The following is a 23,292-nucleotide window of genomic DNA, read 5'->3' on the forward strand; positions in this document are numbered from 1 at the left end:
TCCCGTATGTCATGGGCTGATTCATGAAAAACAAAGTTCCCTGTCATGGAATCTGTTCAATTGGAGGCAAAGTGACAATAAGTCAAGAATGTTTCAGAAATGGTTCCTACTTGGGTAAGAGTCTGACTAGGCTTTTTTCATTCTTAATTGGTTTATGAAACATTTCTGGAGTATCCATTGTACATCAGGTACAGACTTCAGGGATAAAAAAAATGAGCCAGACACCCTCCCTGGTCCCAGGAAAGATAGCAGTCCCACCCACTTAATAATACTGTGCTCCCACAGCAATATGGCATCCTGACGTGACACCAGCTAGCTCCGTCAGGGGCAGCTGACATTGCAGAGCTGTGCCCTTTGCTTTTAAGATTAATATTACTCTCTCCCTCCTGAAAATATAAACCTGTTCTATTCTTCTACAGATTTGATGTTCATGATTGTGGACACACGATTGTAACTAAGTGATTGGATTTAAATTCTCAAATTTATTGCTTTCAAGATAGGTCATTCCAGTTATGAAATAGAAGCTAAAGAAAGTCTGATGTCAGTGGCAAGGATCCTTTGATCTTAGAAAAAGCTGTTAAGAGGGGAAAAAAAATCTAAAACTTATTTTACAACTAGACAGGTATAGATGAATAATGTCATCTGTGAAGGACACCAAAACGTTATTGTTTAAAAGTAATGAGATACTCTGGGTAAGAACGGTGGTCATAAAATATCACAAATAAAGTTGGATTTCGCATGTCATCTGTGACACTGTCATACTGTTCAACAGAATTTTGAGGGTTCTTTAGAGGAGGCACAAGTAATGATGAATTTCCACGTGTGTAGACTCCAGTAAGTACTCGCACATAATACATATGCTTTTTCCCATTTACGTCTGGTTTGGAGTATGTATTATTGGCAGAATAATTGGCATGAACTGCAAAATAGGTTCCCTTTCCATATGCCACAGCTGTGAAGAGAAAAACAGTTGTAAGCATTTCAATTTAGTTTGTAACTTGACACATTGACCCAGTATGTCAAATAATGTTAAAATCATATTCACTTCTCTCTAAAGCCTGTTAAAAAATCTTTTTTTCTGTGTTTCTAATTAAAGAAAATCATTCCTCCACCCCAGAGGGCTAGTCATAGTTAGTTAGACCTGAAACTTTGGCTACAACATGGCCACCAACCATGAGGGAACACAGTGCCATCCACATGGTCCCTCAGCCAGTTTGGGTTCACACGGCTGACACCTCATTGGGAGCACCCACATTACTCGCTTCCTTACCATTCTTTCCAGCGTAACTGCGGTTAAAGCCATGTTGGTTGACATGTGGCAACGAGTCGGCGTCTGTCCCATGGAAAAGCTGCTGCTCATTTGTTGTTGTTGTGTGTTTATTCTTCTCATCCATGATTTTTTTCTGTACCTGGTAGCTCTTCCAGAGATGTGGATTCTGGAGCCTCTCAATCTGCAAATCAATGAGGAAAAATATTCTGTTAGTGCCAAGAGCCCTTGGCAAGATACAGCAAATGAAACATGACCACTCTTTTTTCTAACTAGAAATTACAATAAAGAGCAAATACAGTGCCAGCTTTCTGCATTCAGAATTCTTTTTCAGATCCAGTGTTTCACAAATCAGGCCTTGGGAAGAATGTTAATTTAATTTTTAACATCTTTTATGCACCACATGAGAGCAAACAATATTTAGGCTCTTGACCAACCAAGCCTCTCCAACTCCTGCTTTTTACCTTCACTGTAATAACTGCTCCTGTTGCTGTCTACCTCACTTTGTCACTTTGCCTCTCTCCCCCTCAGTCCTTAAGAGATACTGGTTTACCTAGCCAAATTCTAACTGTGGGAGAAATACTAGAATGTCTAGGCAAGAAGGAAATTAATTACTGAAGATTAATCTCTCATCCAGTTGGAAGAGTGGGGCATGAATCCTGACAGAAGGGAATCTAATCTGGTCGCAGACCCAAGTGGCCATGCTTTGACCATACGCTTTGCACAGTGGTTTTCAGGGCTGTGGTGGAAACTCCTTGGATCCTGGATTGCAGATCGGCTTCAAACTTCCCTAATCACGAGATAGTGGTCGTTTCATAAAGTTGTCCTGGGAAAGAGTAAGGGGTGAGTGAGGGGGGACTAGGCCCTTCATGGAAAGGCGCAAGGTGAAGGTTCCATGCTGTCAGAATCTTTTTCCATTCTAGAGAATTCTCGGTTAACACTAATTCTGCCTCCCTCTGGTTATGTATTTATTTTCAGTTTGGGGTTTCTTATTTTTAATTAAGATACAGTTTGCTCTCTATCTCAAAGTCTCGGCATAATCATGTATTTTGTTGATCTCATTTGTGATTTTAAAATTGATTTTTCTTTTTTACCTACTATTAATTTTCTAATCTTTAAACTGCCTACTTCTATTTTGTTTCTATTTACCATCAATTTTATTTATTCTACTCATCTTTCAAAAGCCTTAAAAATTTCTTCTTGTAGAGTTTTGAAACCAGTCTTAGTCTTCTCATTCATTGTTTCTCACCTTTTTTTTCAGTATGTGTGCTACTAAAGCAAACACTCACCCTTTTAAAATTTAATAACCACACAAAGAAAAGAATTATTTCAAGTAATTTTGAAAACACTAATCTGATTCTATGTTTCTAGTGGGATAAATTATGAAGTAAAAAAAAAACCACCGTCAATAAATCTTAAACTCTATTTAGAGGTTTATTTTAACAGCAGACTTCTGGCTATGGTAGACTACTTGTATCAGAGCAATCCCCTTGCCAACAACTACTAGAAGAGCTGGAGGGGGGGAATGTCTGTTTGAAGGCAACAGGATTTGATGGGGCAAATTCTGAGATTGAAGGGCACTGCAGAGTGAAATAAAGTCAGAAGACAATAGAATAATTTCTTCAAAGTCCATACGGAAAATAACTGCCAATCCAGAATCTACACTCAGCAAAAACATCCTTCAAAGAATTAAAGTGATATGAAGACATTTTCAGATGAACTAAAAATGAGACTGCCAGAAACATCACTACCAGAGCTACACTGGAAGATATACTAAAACCAGAGGGAAAACCATCCCAAGATGGAGGCATGGAAATACAAGAAGAATTGAAGGGCAGCAGGATTAAAAGTTAAATGTGTTGGTAAATATAAATAAATATTGTATTATATTTATAAATATAAATAAATACTATATTAAAATAGTATGTTTACTGTGGTAAATATAAAATACTGTATTAAAAAATTAAAACATTTTACAGAGTTCCAAGTATACATAGAATTAAAATACATGTTAAAAGTAGTACATCAGGCAGGAGGCGATAAATGAATTTAAAGTGTTCAAAGTTCATTGTATTGTTTGGGAAATGATAAACATACTAATTTGCATCAAAGTTTAATAAGTCAAAGATGAACACTATAATCTCTAGGTAAACAGTTAAAGAATTATAATATAATGTAATCTAATAGGGCATTAATCTAATAGGGCATAAAGTGGAATATTAAAAATACTTAATGCAAAAGAAGGTAGGAAAAAAGAGGAAAGGGAACAAAGAATAGATTTGATAAATAGAAAACAAAGATTAACATGGTATATTTAAACCCAAACATATCAGTAAATACAGTAAATACATTAAACAGAATAAGTACTCCAGTTAAAAGATAAAGATTGACTGGATGAAGAAAAACAAAACTCAAGTATATGCTGCTAAGACACGTCTTAAACATACAGTTATCAGATGGTTAAAAAAAGGAGGGGTACAGAAAGATACAGCATGCTAACAATAACCAAAAGAAACTTGGCATAGCTGTTTTAATATTGCTAATAATAATTTTGGTGTCATAATTTTGAAACAATTTTATATATACTATAGGATAAAACAAATAAATATGTAATATTATTAGGAACCAAAATTCCTATTGTACAGGAAAAGATATTAATAGAATATAAAAACTTCAGAAAAATCTATAATATTAAATTTTAATTGAAAACATCAATATGAACTCATGGTTTTCTTAGCTCTAGCCATGCAAGAGCCTGGAAGCAATAGTGAGCACATCCAGCACACAGATCTTGGTTTCTCACTACCATTCTCAGTAAAAGGAATCAGGACTTCTTATACAAATGTGTGATGCCAGCCTGAGACAGAGAAAGTACAAGGTGAGCTGAAGAGATCTTGTGGCAGAAAGAGAAGAAATGTTCAGACATGAATGGGGTCATGAAAAGGACATGACAGCCAATTAAAAAGGGCCCCTATTAGTCAAATGTAGGATCATTTGTGCATCTGAAAGAATAATCACTGTAATTATAAATATAAGATACTGAACTTTTTTATAAGCAAGGGGGAGAAAATTTCTTCTTTACAAAAATGCCAGATAATAAATGTAGAAAGAATGACAGAACTAGAAAATTAAATTTTGCAACCTCCCACGTAATAATGGCTTCAGGAAAGGATCATCAAAGAATGTTAAAGTTAATTGGTAAAAGGTTGTTGGGGAACAGGGTACTTATTATACAGTGACAAAGTATCATCCCACAGATGACTGCTGATTCCAGTGGAGAGATATGGTGGTTACCACCCTAACTAGTGATCAAACTTAGGATCATTAATAGTGGGACAACCGTACTATCCGAGGCTTTGATGTGAAGTATTACCTATGAAATATTCTCGCAAAAAATATTTATCTGAATTTACCCAAGCCTTTCAACCTAACTCCCCGTTTACCAGATATAAAGAGAATAGAAAATAAATTAAATGACACCATGAACAATCAGACAAATCTGGAACCTATATAAAAGCTGGCTTGGGTTCTTTAAAAAACACTGGCTTAAACTCTTTAAAAAATTCAATATGAAAAATCATTTTTTAAAATGCAGTAATACTGTTCTAGATCAGAAGAGATGAAAGAAACATAATGACCAAATGCAGTATATGAACCCAGATTAGGGTGGGGGAGGTGAGAGTTATAAGACAGATGTTCTGAGCAGTTGGGGAAATTCGAATATGGACTCCATATTAGATATTGTTGAATTAATTTTAATTCACGGGGTTAATTTTCTTACACACGATAATGATATTGTTATTTAGGAGAACGTCTTTATTCTTAGGAGATATATTTAGGAGTGTCATGATGTCTGCAACCTACTTTCAAATGCTTCAGCAAAAACTGAGAGGGAGAAAAAGCAAATGTGGCAACATTTTTGAATCCAGGTGGAAGTTTATGGATGTTAAAAATCTTAGTCACAGACATAACTGTCATGGAGGGTGACAGATCATCCAAATGTTTTCACTAGAGACCTCCACAGAGGTGTCTTAAGTACTGCTTTTATCTTAAGCTCTGCTTTTATCAGTGTCATACACCAGGATTTCACATAAAATTTTATTTGAAAAAAAGGTTGTGAAAAAGTAGTGAAATCATTTATCTGGCCAAGATCTGCCAACACGTGGCCAGCCTCCAGGGCGCACTGCAGACACTGCTGCTCAACCTGGGCGTGGCATCTCGTCACCATGTGCCAGTCAGCCACTAGCAGATGTATGTGGAATGACACTTGTCATCTCAGAACCAGATCATCAAAAGGCTGCATGCTCCAATCACCTGGTCTTAGTAACTCACAGAATTGTTCTGCTCAACAGGTTTACAATGAGGGATTAAAAAAAAAAAAAAAAGCCACAGTGGTATAAAATTGGATACTGAATTTATGATGAAGATGATTTTCAATATATTCTCCAGTACTTGATTCACAGGATAAATCTCTCAGGAGTCAGTCTCAGTATTGTGAAAAGCTGTGTTTCCTGACCAAGTGGTTTGTTTTTTGATTTACGGACAAGACTATGAATCTTGTAGCTGGCTGTTTACTTCTTTGCTTTGTCTACTAAGAAGAAGCTCAGGGACAAATTTGTGGTCCTCCTCTAGTAGCTATCTAGGACTTCATGTCATGTATTTTTGTGACCTAACAATACTTCTGTGTTATTTTCCTTACTTTTTCTCTTTGCCCATTTTCCTTCATCTATTTATTTTATCTGAAGGTATGGTATGTATCTTTGTAGGACATTTCAAATCTTTTTTGAATTATATGTGCTTAACCAGATGGGTAAACAGAATGGTGGCAGTGCAAATAGAAAGTAAGAGAAAATTTGCAAAGAAAGAAAATGGAGGATTTACCGGTAGACTCATTATTATGGACGAAGGGAAGGTACTCAGAGATCTCTAGCTTTACTCAGAAAGTGGTGGAACCGAGGACAGAAATGGAGAAGGAAGGGGGAAGACCATTACTTAGAGACGATGAGTTAAGTTTTAGGGAAATTGATTCAGCAAATAGATAATCAAGCAGAGGATTTTTCAGCCACTGGGAATATGTTCTAGAGCTGGAGTGAAAAATCCAAGTTGGTGATATGTTGATTTGGGTGCTATCAACATTGAAATATTAGCTGAAGCCAAGGAGGGTAAAAACATGCCCTGGTGAAGTGCAGGGACAGAAGACCAAAGTATAAATCCTGTGGGTAAATCTAGGATTTGGTGTTTAGAGGAGAAACAGATACCAGTGATAACGAAAGGAGAATTAAAGAAGAAAAAAACCATCAAAATAATACTGCCATAAAGGGAGAATGTAATTTCACAGAGCAACATTAATGTTTAAAAATGGAAGATACCAAATAAATGAGATGGACAAAGAAAGAACCACTGGCTATATTAAGGAAGCAAGCCCTGTTGATCTGTGAACGGTGGGGCAGAGGCACATAATCTAACCTGAGGAGCCTCCGCGTGTCTCTTCGTCGTGGTTTGCTAGTTATCAACTCAAAATTTGAAACCGTATCTTTGAATTTTTATTAGCTTTCTTCACAAAGGAAATATTTGCCTTTAGTATGCTAATATATTGCAAACTATTTTTATATTGTAATAATTGTCACAAGAATCTCAATCTTAATGTCTCAGTAATTATGGTGACATGAGTAGAATCTAGAATGTAACATCTAATTACCATAATATATTCTAATTCTGGATTTTAAAATGTGATAGGAAATGAATCAAAATGTATTTATCCAGGACCACGATACCCCTTATTTCCACCATTAAGAAAACTCCATGTCAGCAGAAGGCTTACCTTCTCTATCTTGAATTGTGAGCAGGTCTGATTAAACTTTTTTGCCACCATGTCATATTCTGCATGACCAGGCTGCAGCTCAACAAGGCAGACATCCTGTTGCTTCATATCACTCCAGTGCGCAGGGATCTCAACTGCAAAGTAGACATTTAAGGACACCCTCGCACCCGGGAAGGCTCATCTACATGGTCCACATTCCTGGTATGCTTTGAAAAATTCAGTATCATTTGTGTTCTTGTTTTACAATCTCCTATTTCAGTGTATTCAAGAAATTCCTTATCTTTCTATGGAACGTTTTTCAAAGCAGAAGCGTGGACCACAGAACCAATTGTAACTCTTGTTAAAAAAAACAGAAAACCCACAGGTCTATCGAATCAAAATTTCTGAGGGGTTGAACCTGCGTACCTACATCTTAACAAGTTTTCATCATGCTCAGATTTGAGAACTGCTGGTGTAGTGTAATTCAGCTACATCTTCTGTTAAGCCTCTAATCTGCCATAATTCAATAATTTAACAAATTATTTCCCTACAATGTGTTAAATAGTTGCTACGGTCTTGTTTACAAACTCATGGTGGCTTTTTGCCAGAACGCCACACCACCACAAGGACCTCCACATCTGTTCTTTCATCATTCTTCACAGCTTCCTTAGAGTTGAATGGGTAGCAGGTTTTGCTGTGTGGCAGGTTGTGGTGGCAGCTCTGTCTCCCCATCTGCTAAACAGACTATTATTATTGTCATTTCCACAGGGCTGCTCAGAGTCTGAGGAATTCATTCACACTAATCTCACAAGAAATGAAGATAATGTACTGGGAGGGAGCCAATTTACTTGTTTTCAGTGGGGGGCTTCTGTGGTTTGAAAGCAGGAATGGTTGTCTACACAAGCACTCCCTCCTCAGGGAGCACATCCAGTCAGAGAATCTGAAGGCTGCCTCCTGATGTGCATGTCAAGGAACCTTATTTTCCGGGCAGAGGAGGAAGTGACCTCTGGGAGATGACCCTACCAGGCTCCTGATCCTCTCTGGGTATCAGTTGCAGATGCGGAAAGCGCCCACTCTCTGACCAGGCTGTCTTCTCCCTCTTGGTCTAGGAAACCTTGGGCCACTTTTCTTTAAAGCCCACGGCTTTCCCTCTCCTGACTGAGGCAGCCATTACCTCCACAGAAGAACTGGCTCTGGGCAGCTTATAAACTCTAAAAACGCAAGGTTTGGCTAGTGTTATCACTAAGATGGTCGTCCTCAGGTGGGTTGGGCGTGCCCATGCTATTTTTCCAGCCATAAGGTAAGCTCATTAAGCTCAGAGACCAAGTTTTCTATTTTATTCCATAGGGTTCTTTGAATTTTATCTACTTGAATACAATTTTGATGTATGTACAAAATGGTGTTGAGCCCAAAGTGTAAAATAACGGACAACAAGCATGAAAGTTTGACTGACCTTCATATTTCGTGATGCGCTGAACAGGTAAACTATGTCCCTTGGCATTTGTCGCAACGCATTTGTTCATGTCCACTGTGTAGCTATCGTGATTAATTTTCACCTTGACTGTCCCCTTCTTTTGCCTTGCTTCCTCCAATTGCAGGTTGGTTATTTTGTCGAAACAATGAAAAGTGTTATTGTCGTTATATTGCCATTCTATGTATTCACTGATACAATCTGCTCTGGATTCCTGCTCTTTGGCCAACCGAACTCTCATGATCATTTTCTCAATTGCATTTCTGGCCTGTTCCACATCTTTGTTAATTCCCGAAACCTCAATTAGAGGTCTTTCAAGGTCCAAGCAAATATTAATATTTAAGTTCCTATGCAGCTTAATCAATTCTTGATGTTCCTTGTCATCAAAGTGTTTGATATATTCTTCTTCACTGGTGTAAAGACCCTGTTCCTTTTTAATAATATCCTGTATCCATGAGAGGGTGGATTCCACAGATGTTTTATTTTCACCACACACCTGAAAAATTGCTGATTCTGTTTTCTTTTCCAAAACCAAAGTATGTTTTTTGGGGCGAGGCTGCTTTGAGAAGCCAAGAAATGCTAAAGAAGAAGAAAAAAGGGGATACAACAGATGCTTTGAATAAAATAAAAATTAAAAAAAGAAAGGAAAATTAGTTATTTTTTTCTTTTCCTTTTTATTTTCTTTGTCACCATGCTGTCCATTACACCCCCAAGACTTATCTATCTTATAGCTGGAAGTTTGTACCTTTTGACCCCATTCACCCATTTCGCCCACTTCCCAATCCCCAATTCCACCCAGAGGTGGGCCTCTACTAGAGGTGGGCCTCTTTAATCATCAATTAGTCCTCTGTATCTTTGAGTTTGGGTTATTTTTTAAGATTCCATGTATAAGCGATATCATACAGTATTTGTCTTTCTCTGTCTGACTTACTTCATTTAGCCTCATGCCCTCAAGGTCTATCCATATTGTCACAAATGGCAAGATTTCATTCTTTTTTATGGATGAATGATATTCCATTTTATATATATTTTTTATTCATTTGCCAATGGACACTTAAACTGTTTCCGTGTCTTGGTTATTGTAAATAATACTGCAATGAACATGGGGGGTGCAAATATCTTCTTGAGATAATGATTGTGTTTCCTTCAGATAAATACCCACAAGTGGAATAGAACTTAGTAGTTCTATTTTTAATTTGTTGAGGAACCTCCATACTGTTTTCCATAGTGGCTGCACAGCTTTACAGTCCCACCAGCAATGTGGGAGGGGTTCCCTTTTCTCCACATCCTTGCCAACACTTGTTTATTTCTTATCTTTTTTTTTATAATAGCCATTTAACATCTATGAGGTGATATTCCATTGTGATTTTGATTTGTATTTCCCAGACGATTAGAGGTATTGAGCACCTCTTCATGTACCTGTTGGCCATCTGTATTGTATGTCCTCTTTGGGAAAATGTCTATTCAGATCCTCTGCCCATTTTTTTTATCAGATTGTTGTTGTTTTTCTATTGAGCTGTATGAGTTTTTAATATATTTTTGGATATTGACCTCTTACCAATTAGATGATTTACAAATATTTTCTCCCATTCTATAGGTTGCCTTTCATCTTATTGACCGTTCCCTTGCTGTACAGGAGCTTTTTAGTTTGATTTAGTGCCGCTTGCTTATTTTTGCTTTTGCTGTTTGTACTTTTGGTGTCAAATCCAAAAAATTATTGCCAAGATCAATGTGGAGGAGCTTACCCCCTGTGTTTTCTTATAGAAGTTTTATGGTTTCAGGTCTTATATTCAAGTCTTTAATCCATTTTGAGTTGATTTTTGTGTGTGGTGTACGATAGTGGTCCAGTTTCATCCTTCTGCATGGCTGTGTAGTTTTGCCAACACCATTTATTTTAGTATATGTACTGCTGAAGCAAGCATCCAACACTATATTGAAGAGACTATCCTTTCCCCATTGTATATTCTTGTCTCTTTTGTTGCAAATTAATTGACCATACAGGCATGGGTTTATTTCTGGGTTGTCTATCCTCTTCTATTGATCTATGTCTGTTTTTATGCCAACACCATACTGTTTTGATTACTATAATTTTAATATAGTTTGAAATCAGGAAGTGTGATGAGCCTCCAACTTTGTAGTTCTTTCTCAAGATTGCTTTAGCTATTCGGGGTCTTTTGTGGTTCCATACAAATTTTGGGATGGCTTGCTCTACTTCTGTGAAAAAAAAGTTATTGGAATTTTGATAGGGATTGCATTGAATCTGCAGATTGCTTTAGTCAGTATGGATATTTTAACAATATTGATTCTTCCAATTCAGAAACACAAAAGATCTTTCCATTTATTTGTGTCTTCCTCAATTTCTTTCATCGGTATCTTATACTTTTCACCTCCTTGGTTAAATTTATTCCTAGGTATTTTATTCTTTTTTATGTAATTGTAAATGAGAATTTTTTAAAATTTCCCTTTCTGATAGTTCATTACAGATTAGCTATTTCAAGTCAGACAAAGACAAATACTGTATGATTTTACTTATATGTGGAATCTGAAAAAGCAAACACCTCCCCACCCCACACCCCAAAAATAACCCCAAACTCATAGAAAAAGAGATCAGATTCATGGTTATCAGAGGTAGAGGGTAGGGGGAGGGGGAATTGGAGGAAGGTGGTCAAAAGATACACACTTCCAGTTAAAAGATAAATAAGTACTAGGGATGTAATGTCCAGCATGATACTATAGTTCAAACCACTGTATGACACATATGAAAGTTGTTAAGAAAGTAAAATCCAAGAGTTCTAATCACAAGGAAAAAATTCCTTTTTCCTTTTTTGCTTTCTCTTGTCATTGTATCTATATGAGATGATGGATAGAAATGTATCTATATGAGATGATGATAGTAAACTAATCTTTTTGCAATAATCATGTCACATATAAGAAGTCAAATCATCATGTTATACACCTTAAACTTCTACAGTGATGTATGTCAATTATGTCTCAATAAAACTGGGGATGGAGCTAATAAACTCCAAGCAAAGAATTTAGATTAAAAAAAAATTAGCTGTTTCTCGTATGATATCAACATTAGGATAGGAACGTGAATATCATAAAAATGAACAACTCACATGCAACTTTATCAAACATAGACTGTTGGGGAGGAGCTTGAGAACCTTCTCTTTTTTTCATGTTAGCATAAAACACGTCTAGTACTTGAGGCAGAAAGATAACAACTTTAACTTTTGTCACAGACCGAACTGATCCTTTCTGGACAAAGTCTTCAATGGCATTAATTGTGGCTTCAGCAACCTTATCTGGGTCTTGTTTGGCATTTCCTGGGAAGGCAAAGGATAAAAATGACTGGGGAAAAAAATGATCTGGAAAAGGCTGAGGAATAAATTAGGGATTCTAATTCTCACAGACCAAATACCCACTCCCCAGCTCTTTCATCACTGTAGACCTTTCTAACAATGTATCAGCAAACATTTTTGAAGTCCTAGATGCAATGGGGAGATTTTGTCCCAGGATGTCAGGAAGCCAACAACCCAACAAATGAATAAAGGACCTAATGTTTGGTATCTGACATTCATGTCTACTCTATTCAGCAGATCCCAGCTCACTGTATTCCTCTGTGTCACACAGAAAGTTAATCTTTCTCAGCCCACTAGTGTCCTCAAAAGATACATAAAAAGTAAAAGATGCCACGATATGTTGAAATATTATGCTCTTTAAAGAGAACCACAATTTTTTTTTTTTTGCTCAGTCATCACTTGACTTTATGTATGTATTCTTATTTTCCAAGGTGTCTTTGGGGACTTGATTTAAACTAAGCTAATTTTGTAAGACACCTGGAGCTATTTGTTATAATCTATACTTTTTTGCACGTACGTTATCCACAAGCCTTCAGGAAGTCTTTCCTTGCACACTCAGTGAGATTTTAACTGGCTAGCAGGGTTCAAGATTGTTACCTGAGCAGGTCTTTTCCTAATTAAGCATGTTCCGTATCTTGTTTCTCAGGCCTACTGTCTATGTAAGATCATGACAGGTTCCTCGAAAAGTCTCATGCAAAACCAGGGAAGTAGTCCCATTTGAATGACAGCTCTCACATGGCAGGGAGGGTGGCATTGTGTAAGTCCGCTGACCAATCTAGTGTGATAGACTAAGGGTCCATTTGGATTATCCCTGCTGAGGGTGCTCACCATTATTACAGAAACAAGAGTAGGCCTCTTCTACTTGGCTATGTAGACAATTGGAGGATGTAGACAAACCCCATATAAAACAAACCAAGAGGGTTCACTCAGGGTTTTGCTTGTTTGTTTGTTTTTTATTGGATGAGCAGGAAAAGAGGGAAATTCTCCTTTACAAAACTGTGTTATCTCATGATACTTGGGAGACTTTAAATGGGAGTGTTCAGATATATTCATTCACTCTCAATAAACATTTACTATGTCCCATCACAGGCTCATGCTCATCTACGCACTAGGACAAGAGGATGTGATGTGTAAGGTTGAACAGGTGTTCAGTAGGTGAAGTGTGGAAAATGAGGGAACGCCCAAGTCAGACAGAAATGTGTAACGGGTGTGAGAGATTCAACCTAGTGTGCTCAGAGAAATAGATCTATTTTTGAGAAAAATAAGTCTGGGGTAGGAGAGATGGGGTGGAGGAGGCACTAAAGCAGAGAGCCCGGATCTAGCAGGTCTAGAGGGGAATATAATAAGTGTAGGCAAAAGACAAGAGTTGAACAAAGAGAGGGGGCAAGAATGAAGACTCAGGTGGAGGGATTGAGGAGACATTTAGGAAGTAAACTCAGCAGGACCTACTGACCAACTTTGACCTCTTGTTCCTCTTCTTTTGCCACCAACATGCCTTCATGTGTACGTCATGGGCACGCTATATTGAGGTTATTTATTTACATGTCTGTCTGTCACCATAGGCTAGGTGCTGCTCTATTGGGACTGGACCCCTTTTTAGTGGTGCCTGGTACATGACAAGCATTCAGTAACTATTTAATCAAACTAATTAATAAGTTAATGAACATAGGAGTGATAAAGAGGGTACAGTCAAGAATTCTAGATAGAAATTTGATGCTTTTAACATAATCAGGGATGTAAGAGGAAGGGCAGGTTTAGGGGAGAAGACAGTGAATTGTAGTTTGGAGTTTACATTGATCTTGAGGTGCTTTCAGGTATCACTGACCACACGTTCTCTCCCCTAAGACAAGTGTCTGTAGGTAACAGGAAGAGGGCTTCTTTTATAGCCAGAAGCTGTCTTGTTCATAGTCTCACTCAACTCATAAATGCCACTAAAGGGGAAAAGCTTTCCCACCCATTAGTCTAAGGACCAGCTCAGATGGTGATAGAAATAGGTAAAGAAGACAAGTGAGGAGAATCCGTGCAGACCAGCAATGCCACCAGATCGGTGGAAGAAACAACAGGTTTGCAGAAATACTCAAACATGTGTATAAATTTATACTAAACTAAAACCACCTCATTTCCTTGTGTCTTCTTTGAGTCCACCCAGGGACTCCCTTGGAAAGGTCTGTGCCACCTGTGGACTGCCTGTTTTCTTGGCCCAAATAAAGTGAAGGTGGAAACACAAGACCAGAGCAAAGAAGAAAAAGCAGTTGGAGACAAAGACTGGGAAGTCATTAGTGGGTGTCCATAAAAGATGACAAATACAGAGATAGATAGACAGATAACATGTTGGCTAATCTGCTAGGACTGGATGATACTACAAGGGGAATAAAAACACAAAGGGGCTATAAATTATATTTTTAGAAATAGAAAAGTAATAAAGTAGACGTAACATTCCACATGGGAACATTAAGAGGAATGGTCGAGAATTACACAAATCAAAATAGGGACAGAGGGTTCGAAGAAGGCCCAGAAAGTGACAAGGATGGTTAAGTTTATTGAGGCTAAACTTCTGGAGGGCCTAATGTGCCAGTGTAGACATTCAAACTTAGAATCCTGAGCATTGGAATGACAAATCCAGTGCCCAGCGATCTCTCTCTGAGACAGGTCAGTTCCATTCCACTTAAAGCTAAGGCTGTTTGCCTCCCCTGACCAGCTCAATTAAGGGAGATCAAGCAGGAATTCCTGATCAATGCTCGTGACTCAGATTCCCAGGAAAAGAGCTCAAAGCGCATCACCTTACTAATGATAAACCCAAAGCACCATCCTTCTATATGAAGAATCACACAATCATATACTTTGAGGAAAACTAGAAACTCGAAAGAGGCAAGTAGGCTGAAAAGAGGAGAGTGGCGAATGGAGTTTCTGACCCATTAGAACCCATTGAGTCATCTCTGTGCAGAGATGCCCTAAGGCCAACCTACACAGCCACTGTGGAAGAGGTGAGAGAAGAGGGCTGGAAATGCTCATCTGGGAGTCAGCTACGGGGAGGTGGAAGCCAATGAACATGTTGTCCATGGAGAGGGTGGAGGAGGAAGTGAAGGACTAACATGGGGGTTATATAGGGAATGGAAAAAAAGAAAAAGGGACTGCTGAAAGAGGAGAGATGGCCTTTCTTACTCTTCCCTCCCTTCCTCTCCTTTCCCCTCTATATTAGAGAGCAAATTCTCTCTAATATTCCAACAGTCCCTTCAGTTTTCTTCATTTTTCCCTCTTTTACTTAAAACACCCACAGGCTTTGCTCATTCCCTCAGGGGCTGCCTTGGGGTGAGAAGCTGCTCTTACGAACACTCAGCATGAACTATATTAAAGTCATCACCAAATCAAGGGAAAGGGGACACCTAGGGATTTAGTCTTGAGAGGCTACCAACCTGTCCCAATGGCTGGGAGGCAAATGGATGAGTAATTACGCTTTTCACACTCCTGCAAAACATAGGAAACCGACTTCTTGACATCATTTCCGCCAATGACATGAATAATATTCTTGCACTTCAATAATCCACCTTTGGTAATTATATACTCCTTGTTGCCTAGTTGAGCTAAGAAACAGAAAACAAAAACACGCAAAGTCAGGTGTTGAACCCACTCTTTGGTTGTTTAGAATGCAAAATGTCTGGTTTGGCAAATAAAGAATTTAATGTGAGTAAGAGACTCCTAAAATATTACCGTGGATGAATCTTTTTTGCTTACCTTCTCTTTTTAACCATGATTTCACCTTTCATTTCTTTTCACTTCTAATTCTCTATGACTGGAATTCTTTAGTAAAATGTATGATTTTAAGATCAATATATTGTCTCCTCAATCCCAAGACTTTTCCCAGCCAGTCTACAGTCTCCCACATTGAGCTTCCACTTACAATTTAGGACCAAAAAACAGCACTGTGCCTTACCTAGACGAGAACATTCCATTTCCACATTTTGTCCAGCCTGCTCCAAAATTGCTTTGGAGACCCCTACATGAGACATCAAGATGGTTACAAACATAAACAAAAACTCAGAAACAGTATATTTGGATCAGAATAATTGCCTCATTATCTAAACACTTTCCCCATCATCAAAAGAATCCTATAACCTAGGTATTTCTGTTCACAAAGAAGAAAAGTTCATAAAAGGATTGTTACTGATTACAAGAAACCATGTCAAAATAATTTTAAAAGTATTAATTAATATTAATATTAATTAATCTTAATGTTAAAAGTTGTAGAAGCCAGTTTGGCTATAGCAAGTGTAGGATAGTTTGGCTATAGGAATCCTCCTTCATGAGATCTACTGAGACTATTACACTAGTCAAAATCCTACAATACCTGCTTTGAGAGTAAATGCCTTTGATGTTGAATTTACGATCACATCTGCCTCTTCTTTCGTGATATCTCCTGAGGCCACCTGGAAGGTGATGGGGCCAATTTTCATTTCATGCACTCTTAAGTCAGGGCTAGAAACAGTTTTATAGAAACCTGAAAAGAAAAAGAAAATAATGAAGTCAATAACCAAGTCAACAACAGCAAGAATGACTTAGGTCTCATGCTCCCACATGTGCCCCTGCCATACTTCTCTTTTTCTCTCCCCCCCACTCCCTCTCTCTCCCTTTCTCTCTCTCATCTCTGGCCTTTAACCTGGCCCTGACCCTCAGCCCCAGCGATGCTCTGTTTTTGAAAAAGGATTATAAAATATAACACATATCAAACGTGGACTTCTGGTGCTGGTCAAGGTGAAGTTAGCCCACTAAGCATGTATCTCCTGCTGATCACAACTAAAAACATGGCACAAATACGAAAAGCCACTAATGGAGCACTGAAGAGTAAATAGCAGGCAGATTGGGGAAGGGAGTCAAAATCTGAAGCGGCAACTTGTATAGAGTGGAGTTTCCCACTTTGTTTTGTTTTGAGAATTTTCTTCTTTTCTCTCCCAGGTTGCACCCAAGGGTGGTCCTAGTTGCAGAACTGCACAACGAGCACTGGTAGCAAAACTCTCACAGGATCCCTGTCTTTATGGCCAGAGGATTGAGAGAAAGGGTCCCTGTGAGCTGACGAGTACAGCAGGGATCCTTCTTATTTTCCCTATTTTTTTTTTAAAAAATCCAGGCCCTACCCCCAAGGTGACCCCGCTGCAGAACTCCACAGTGGCACCACACAGAGCTAAAACTCTGAGAGACATTCTGTATTTCTATCCAGAAGAATCAGGAAAAAGGACCTTTGTGGTCTGAATAGTGTATATATGCGGGGTTGAGGAGGGGAGAGGGGAATCCCTGTTACTTTTCTCTCTCTCTCTCTCTTTTCTCTCTCCACTTTGCCCAAGGGCAACACTGATCACACAAAATTACGAGGCAACAGAACAGGCAGCTTAAACTCCAAGAGAACCCTGTCTTTCTGGTGAAAGATCTGCAAAATGGGCTCCTACAAGCCAGAGAGTATAAGGGGAATCCTAGAGAGGGGAGAGCTAGAGAAGGTGATCCCCTATTCTGTATGAACTGGAATAAATCCTGAGCTCACCCCAGAGCTGCACATATGGAGTCAGACCCAAGCAGCATAGCAAAGGTTCTGAGACCTGAAGTGACATTGGAACCATTGGCCACCCAGAAGGTGAGACTGAACTCTTAGAATGAACTTAACCAATTGACTGCCTGCTAAAACAAACAAACAAACAATCAACGTTTTCCACACTTTAACCAGACCCAAGTTTCACAACATAATAATGAAAATAACCAGCCTATAATCCAAAATTGCTTGTCATACAAAGAACCAAGAAAATGTGACGAATTCTCAAGAATAAAAACTCTCACTACAGATGCTAATCTCCACATGACCCAGATGTCGGAATTGCCAAAGACTTTGAAGTACCTACTATAACTGCGCTCCCTGAGGTCAAAGTAAACACATTTGAATGCGTGGAAATGATTTGAAATGAATGGAAAAATAGGAGTCTCTGCAGAAAAATATAAATTATAAAATCAAAGGACATTTTACAACTTAAAAATACAGTATCTGATATAAAAAATTCACTGCAGAGGCTCAATCGTGTAGCAGACAGAGAAATGAGTCATTGAACTTGGAGGTAGATCAATAAAAATTATCCAATCTGAAGAATAGAGAAAAAAAAAATTTTGTTAAAGAAAAAAGAACAGATCCTCAGGGACCAGTAGTACACTATTAAAAGGCTTACTATTTATGTTAACACCAGAAGGAGAGGAGAAAAGATCATTGCAGGAAAAATATTTGAATAAATAACTGAAAAATTCCCAAATTTGATGGAAGACATACATATTCAGATTTAAGAAGCCTCGGCAAATTCCAGATAGGATAAACTCAAATACACAACAGCAAATTTAACAGAGAAAAAGCATTTGGTTGGTATTTCCCTTTAAATGTATCTATTTCCAAAAACACATGTCATATCATTCTTAGAAAATAGCCTCATCACTACTTAAAAACCCATAGTACAGATTATCTAACTTGGCCTGCCTACTCTTTCACTCTAAATCACACAAACATGGCCAGTGTCTTGCAGCTCAGGTAATGGAACATAATTTAATATCTTTTTTATCAAAGTTATTTTTTCATAAGACTCATTACTACCATCTTTCACTTGTCACTAAATAGTTATTTAGTAATTTGAAATAATTTCTCAATGTAAAAGATTTACTGAACCTTGTGTATTTTCAGCCTTAGGAGTTTTGTCACTGATGAAATTTCCATTAGCTCTTCTGTCAAATGCATCAGAAAATGCCTGGAGACACAAAGACATTTTTTACTACTATAATCCTCAGTAGATGAATGAATTTGCTTCATCATGGCTTTTGATCCTATATGCACAAATATTTAGGAGAACAATTCTCAAAGTATTATTTATTACCATTACAGATTTTTAAAGTTATGAAAACAATACATATATTATTTCTACAAATGCATCTCATGGAAATTAACAATGTAAACAAAGATACAAATACAAAAAAATTCAATGCTACTGATAATCAAGAAAAAATCAAACAGTTTAAAACCAAACAGGGAAAGGGTTAAATAAATTTTAGTATATTTACCTATTAAAATATTTAGCAGTCATTAAGAATTGCCCTTTCAAAGACTATGTAATGGAATAGGAAAATACTCATTTTATATTATTAAATGAAAGAATAACATTAATTACGTTATATAACACCACTTTACAAAGTACACATGTATAGAAGACTGGAATGAAATACACTAAAATACTTTAAACATTTCGTATTACTCAAAGTTTCTACAATGAACATGTATTATTTTCATTATAAGTAAGAGCAAATAACTTTCCAGTTGTTAAAAATACAGGGTTAAGAGAAAGACAATCACAACACTTCCATTTTTAATTTCTTATTTGTACCAGAAGAGGAATGGCTAGGGGAGTATTGCTTTTTGGAGCAAGAGGCTGGTGTATGTTAGGGTTAATGAACCTGTGAATTCCATTTCTTTGCCTGGTAGTGACACCCCCAAATCATCACTTTGTTCCTCCTTGTAAACAAGGAACAGATAATTTTGTTGGAAAACAATAAGCAAAATCTTGGCTGAAAGGCTGATACGATCAAGGGAGAGGGACCAGCACAGACTACAAAGCCAAGGGTCAGTCTCATAGACCTCCAGGGGCCAGGCAGGGAAGCTACAAGTGGAAAGCTGGACTGATGTGATTCTGGACTACACAGCACCTGCCACTCAGCCACAGCAAACAGTTCAGGCAGAAATCCATGCCCAATGTGCCAGCACGTTTGAATTTTTAGGTTATGGTGGACTCTGGAACTTTATGTGAAATGTTTGATTTATAACTGTGAGCAACTAATTCATACTTTTTTTAAAAAAATAGCTGAAACAAAGCACGTCTAGAGGCCATGTTCAGACCACAGACTGTTGTTTTGCAACCTCTTACAGTGTCCACCTATACACATCTCAATAAGTTTTGTTGATTTTTGTGCAAAGATAACCAAAGTTTAACTATCTTTAAAAGTCTTCAGAGGAAAAAGTATCAAGGCCATCTATGGAGAATCAATACTGTTTCTAACGGCAATAAAAGTTTCTGTGTAGACTAATCCTTTTATAGAATACTTGCGGAGGACTCTGAGTCCTTAGGAAAGAAAATAGGGTCTGGGGTTGCACAGAAATAGTGAGATTTGAAGGTTCAGGTCCGTGTCACAGGACTCACTCCCCTAGTCACCCATTCAAAAACCCTCAGCACGTTATATCTCTAATTTAGTTCACTTTATATGTATAAATCTTAGCTCCCAAAGTCATTGTGACTTATAGGAGGAAAATTATGTGTTACATACCAATTCCATGATCCATACAACCTTGTATAATGCAAATCTAGGGAGGTTGTTCAAAAATTATTTATTGACTAGGAATTACTATAGTTATGCAGACCAATTAAATGGACCACATATTTGCCTGGGTGGTTTGGCTGTCTGATTAGAATTTAGATTAGATTTTTGCTTCCAAAGAACTTAAAGATTATGTCTAGATCCAGGAAAAAATTAAGTGTGACCTAAAAATTCAGATGGTCCAATGATCCATAGACATCTTCTGGGTTGCTAGCCTTAATCTATTTAATTCTTGCATCATTATGGAACTTTTCACACATTTAATGTCACTTATTCTACTGGACTCTAAGGACTTGGAGGACAGGGATAACAGCCTCTTATGAAATGCCTCTTGTCATCTCGTAATGTTGAGTCCAGTGGCTCACCCATAGCTGATGTTCAGCAAGTATGAGAAGGTCAACAGACTATGACTGAAGATAGATCTGGTACTTCTGGTCCAAACTCCCTATTTCCATGGGGATGTGCTGAGTTCATTCTAATCACACCCTTCAGTGTATCTCATCCTGACAATCTCCTACATGTAGGATCACAACTGTGCTTTTATATTATGTGTTACAATTTCTGTGTTCATAGGGAAAGGGATCCTGTAGATTAAAAGAGGGTTAGGGGATATGTCAACTCCATTGCAATATATGGACCTCATTTGGATTCTGATTCAAACAAACAAGCTGTAAAAAAACATTTATGAGACAGTTGAAAATTTGAACACTGACTTGATAATTAATGAAATAAAAGAATGATTGTCACTTTCTTTTATCTGTGAAATAGTATTGTGGTTACGTGACATTTTAAAAAGAATTCTAATTTCTAAAATACATACTGAATTGTTCATGGGTAAAATGTGTATCTGGGATTTGCTTCAAAATAATATGGGAGGAAGGAAAATAAGTGGAGATGGAGATGAAAAATTTTGGCCATAGTTTAATAACTGTGAAGATTAAGTGATGGGTACAAGGGAATTTATTATACTGTTTCGTCTGCTTTTGTATATGGTTGAAATTTCCCTTAATAAGAAGTTAAATTTTTTTCTATATCCATATATTTGCTTGAAATTTGCCATGCTACAACTAGTATACTACTCGTTTACTTTCCTGTATGGAAAATACATGAAAGAAATAATCTGTGAGATGATGAAGACATTGGAGGCCATTAAGGGTCAGTTGCCAAAATAACCAGAAATGAGTGAGGCTGTACCTGAATATTTTCGAGATCATTTGGGTGCAGGAGAAAGCAAACCTCTTGTAAAGCTGTCGGTTGATATTTGCTACTAAATTTGAACACTTCTGAAATGATTAATTCAGCAAAAACAGTTTTAGGAAACCCCAAATTTCCTGTTCCTATGGCTGGAAATGCAATTGATTTTAACGACAAGTTCTCAGTGATTGTCAAACATTTTTTGATTACGTCTTCCATGATCTGAAAAATACAAAGCACATCCTTATACATTTTGCCTAGAAATGGGAGTTAGGACAAAAATAATAATAAGAAGAAGAATTTAGCAACTTTCTGATCTCTGTCTACTCCTTTCTTGTTTTCAACAAAAGGCAGTTTAAGGGCAGTCGGAATGGAAAGAAAAATAGGAATAGATGAGGAAGAGAAAAAGACAATCTGAGAAACCCTCCAAAAAGATTCAAACTCAGCAATGAAGGAAAGAAGCAAAGCAACTACTATTCTCATCCCCCATGCTCTTCCATTCTTCATGACCTTGCCTTGTCTTCTTCACAAAAGATGTGTTATCTTTAATATTTCTTCCCTAACCCCCAATGATTGAGCACTGTATTTAATTTATATTATTAAGTAGTCTTCAGGAGAAGTCAGCTACAGTTGAAAGAGAGAGCCATAATAACGAAATCTGCCAAGGATGGGACGTTATTACAGAAGAGAAACAGACAGGGTTCAATCCATATTATACTGAAAGGAGTCCAAAGGGGTACCCAATTTCCTGAGAATTTAAAACCAGGCCCTACCGCCTGTGAAGATGTGCTGCCATTTTGCCAGTCTGGAGCCACCACGTGAAGCACACGGTGGCAATGCAGATTGCAACCACTGGTTTGGAGAATTGTGCCCACGTCAATAGCCATCGCTTGTCCGGTTGTGTTCACTTCTTCCTGGAGCTTTGGCCCAGCTTTTCCCAAGAGGGCTTGAGAAAGGGGCCCTCTATTAAGCACAAGATCCGAGGGAATGGAGTTGACGATAACATCGGTCTTAAAGACAAAACCAACAATTTGTTTCAAATTCTAACAAAAAGCATTCATCAACAGTTGCTATATTTGAGCCCCCGGGCTTGGCACAATGGGGAACAACAAGATGATTAAGTTTTCAGAGATTTAAAATACCACCCCAAAGATTAAGTGTTATTAGCTTCTTATTTAAATAACACTCCAAGACAAAAAGAGAGCTGACACAAAGCAATGTATAAATGGTATGGGATCACTGAGGGAGCCCAGAGCGAGTGCCTTCAGTGGCTAGTGAAGTCACCATGGGTGATGTGGATTCTAAGACCTGGGAATCGTGGCGGCAGGCAGAGAGAGACAGGGAAGTCACTCAGAAGGGGGAACGGCATGAACATATGTATGGTAGGTCATGAGCCATGAGCAGATTAGTTTGACCTGATAGAGAGCTTCTGCAGGAAAATGCTGCAACCCAGGCTAGAAATGTTTCACTGGGTCAGACTGAAGAGGGCTTTGAGTGCCAGGCCAACTGGACTTCCCCACAGACAGTGAGGAGCTATGGAAGCTTCTCAGCAGGACAGTTAGTGTGAGCAGATTAATTGGCCAGATTAAGACCTCAGTAGAAGAGAGGAGAAGGCATGTGACCAAGTGATTTTCAAAAGAGTCACCAAGGACCAAGGCATAACAGATACTGTGGCATCAGAAGCCAAAACATCTATGGGAATAAAAGGAATGGAAGGAATGTCTTACTATTATTAGTGTTCAAGGTAGATGAGGAACGGAACCCATTCTAATTACTGACTCTTGGTCAAAAGTTTCCTATTTGTTTGACTTTTTTAAAT

The 23,292-nt window shown here is 37.9% G+C and overlaps 1 protein-coding gene across 7 annotated transcripts in view; it reads right to left on the reverse strand.

The window, feature by feature from the left end:
• Positions 1-462: 462 nt before the first annotated feature.
• Positions 463-23,292, reverse strand: part of PARP14 (poly(ADP-ribose) polymerase family member 14) — a 46,124-nt gene continuing 23,294 nt past the window's right edge. For 4 of the 7 annotated variants that reach the window (XM_074330864.1, XM_074330869.1, XM_074330848.1 and 1 more), the window contains 11 exons: positions 22,247-22,483; positions 21,474-21,695; positions 18,586-18,664; positions 16,246-16,395; positions 15,832-15,894; positions 15,314-15,481; positions 11,658-11,864; positions 8,521-9,117; positions 7,089-7,222; positions 1,271-1,451; positions 463-952 (listed from right to left, as the gene is read on the reverse strand). In XM_074330864.1, the coding sequence (XP_074186965.1) occupies positions 663-952; positions 1,271-1,451; positions 7,089-7,222; positions 8,521-9,117; positions 11,658-11,864; positions 15,314-15,481; positions 15,832-15,894; positions 16,246-16,395; positions 18,586-18,664; positions 21,474-21,695; positions 22,247-22,483 (2,328 nt within the window). In that variant the 3' untranslated portion in view covers positions 463-662. Of the gene's footprint in view, positions 953-1,270; positions 1,452-7,088; positions 7,223-8,520; positions 9,118-11,657; positions 11,865-15,313; positions 15,482-15,831; positions 15,895-16,245; positions 16,396-17,430; positions 18,529-18,585; positions 18,665-21,473; positions 21,696-22,246; positions 22,484-23,292 lie in introns of those variants that run through there. The other 3 variants (XM_074330856.1, XM_074330882.1, XM_074330876.1) reach the window with 3 other exon arrangements.

Source organism: Rhinolophus sinicus, linkage group LG01, assembly GCF_036562045.2.
Source record: "Rhinolophus sinicus isolate RSC01 linkage group LG01, ASM3656204v1, whole genome shotgun sequence".
Taxonomy (NCBI): Eukaryota; Metazoa; Chordata; class Mammalia; order Chiroptera; family Rhinolophidae; genus Rhinolophus; species Rhinolophus sinicus.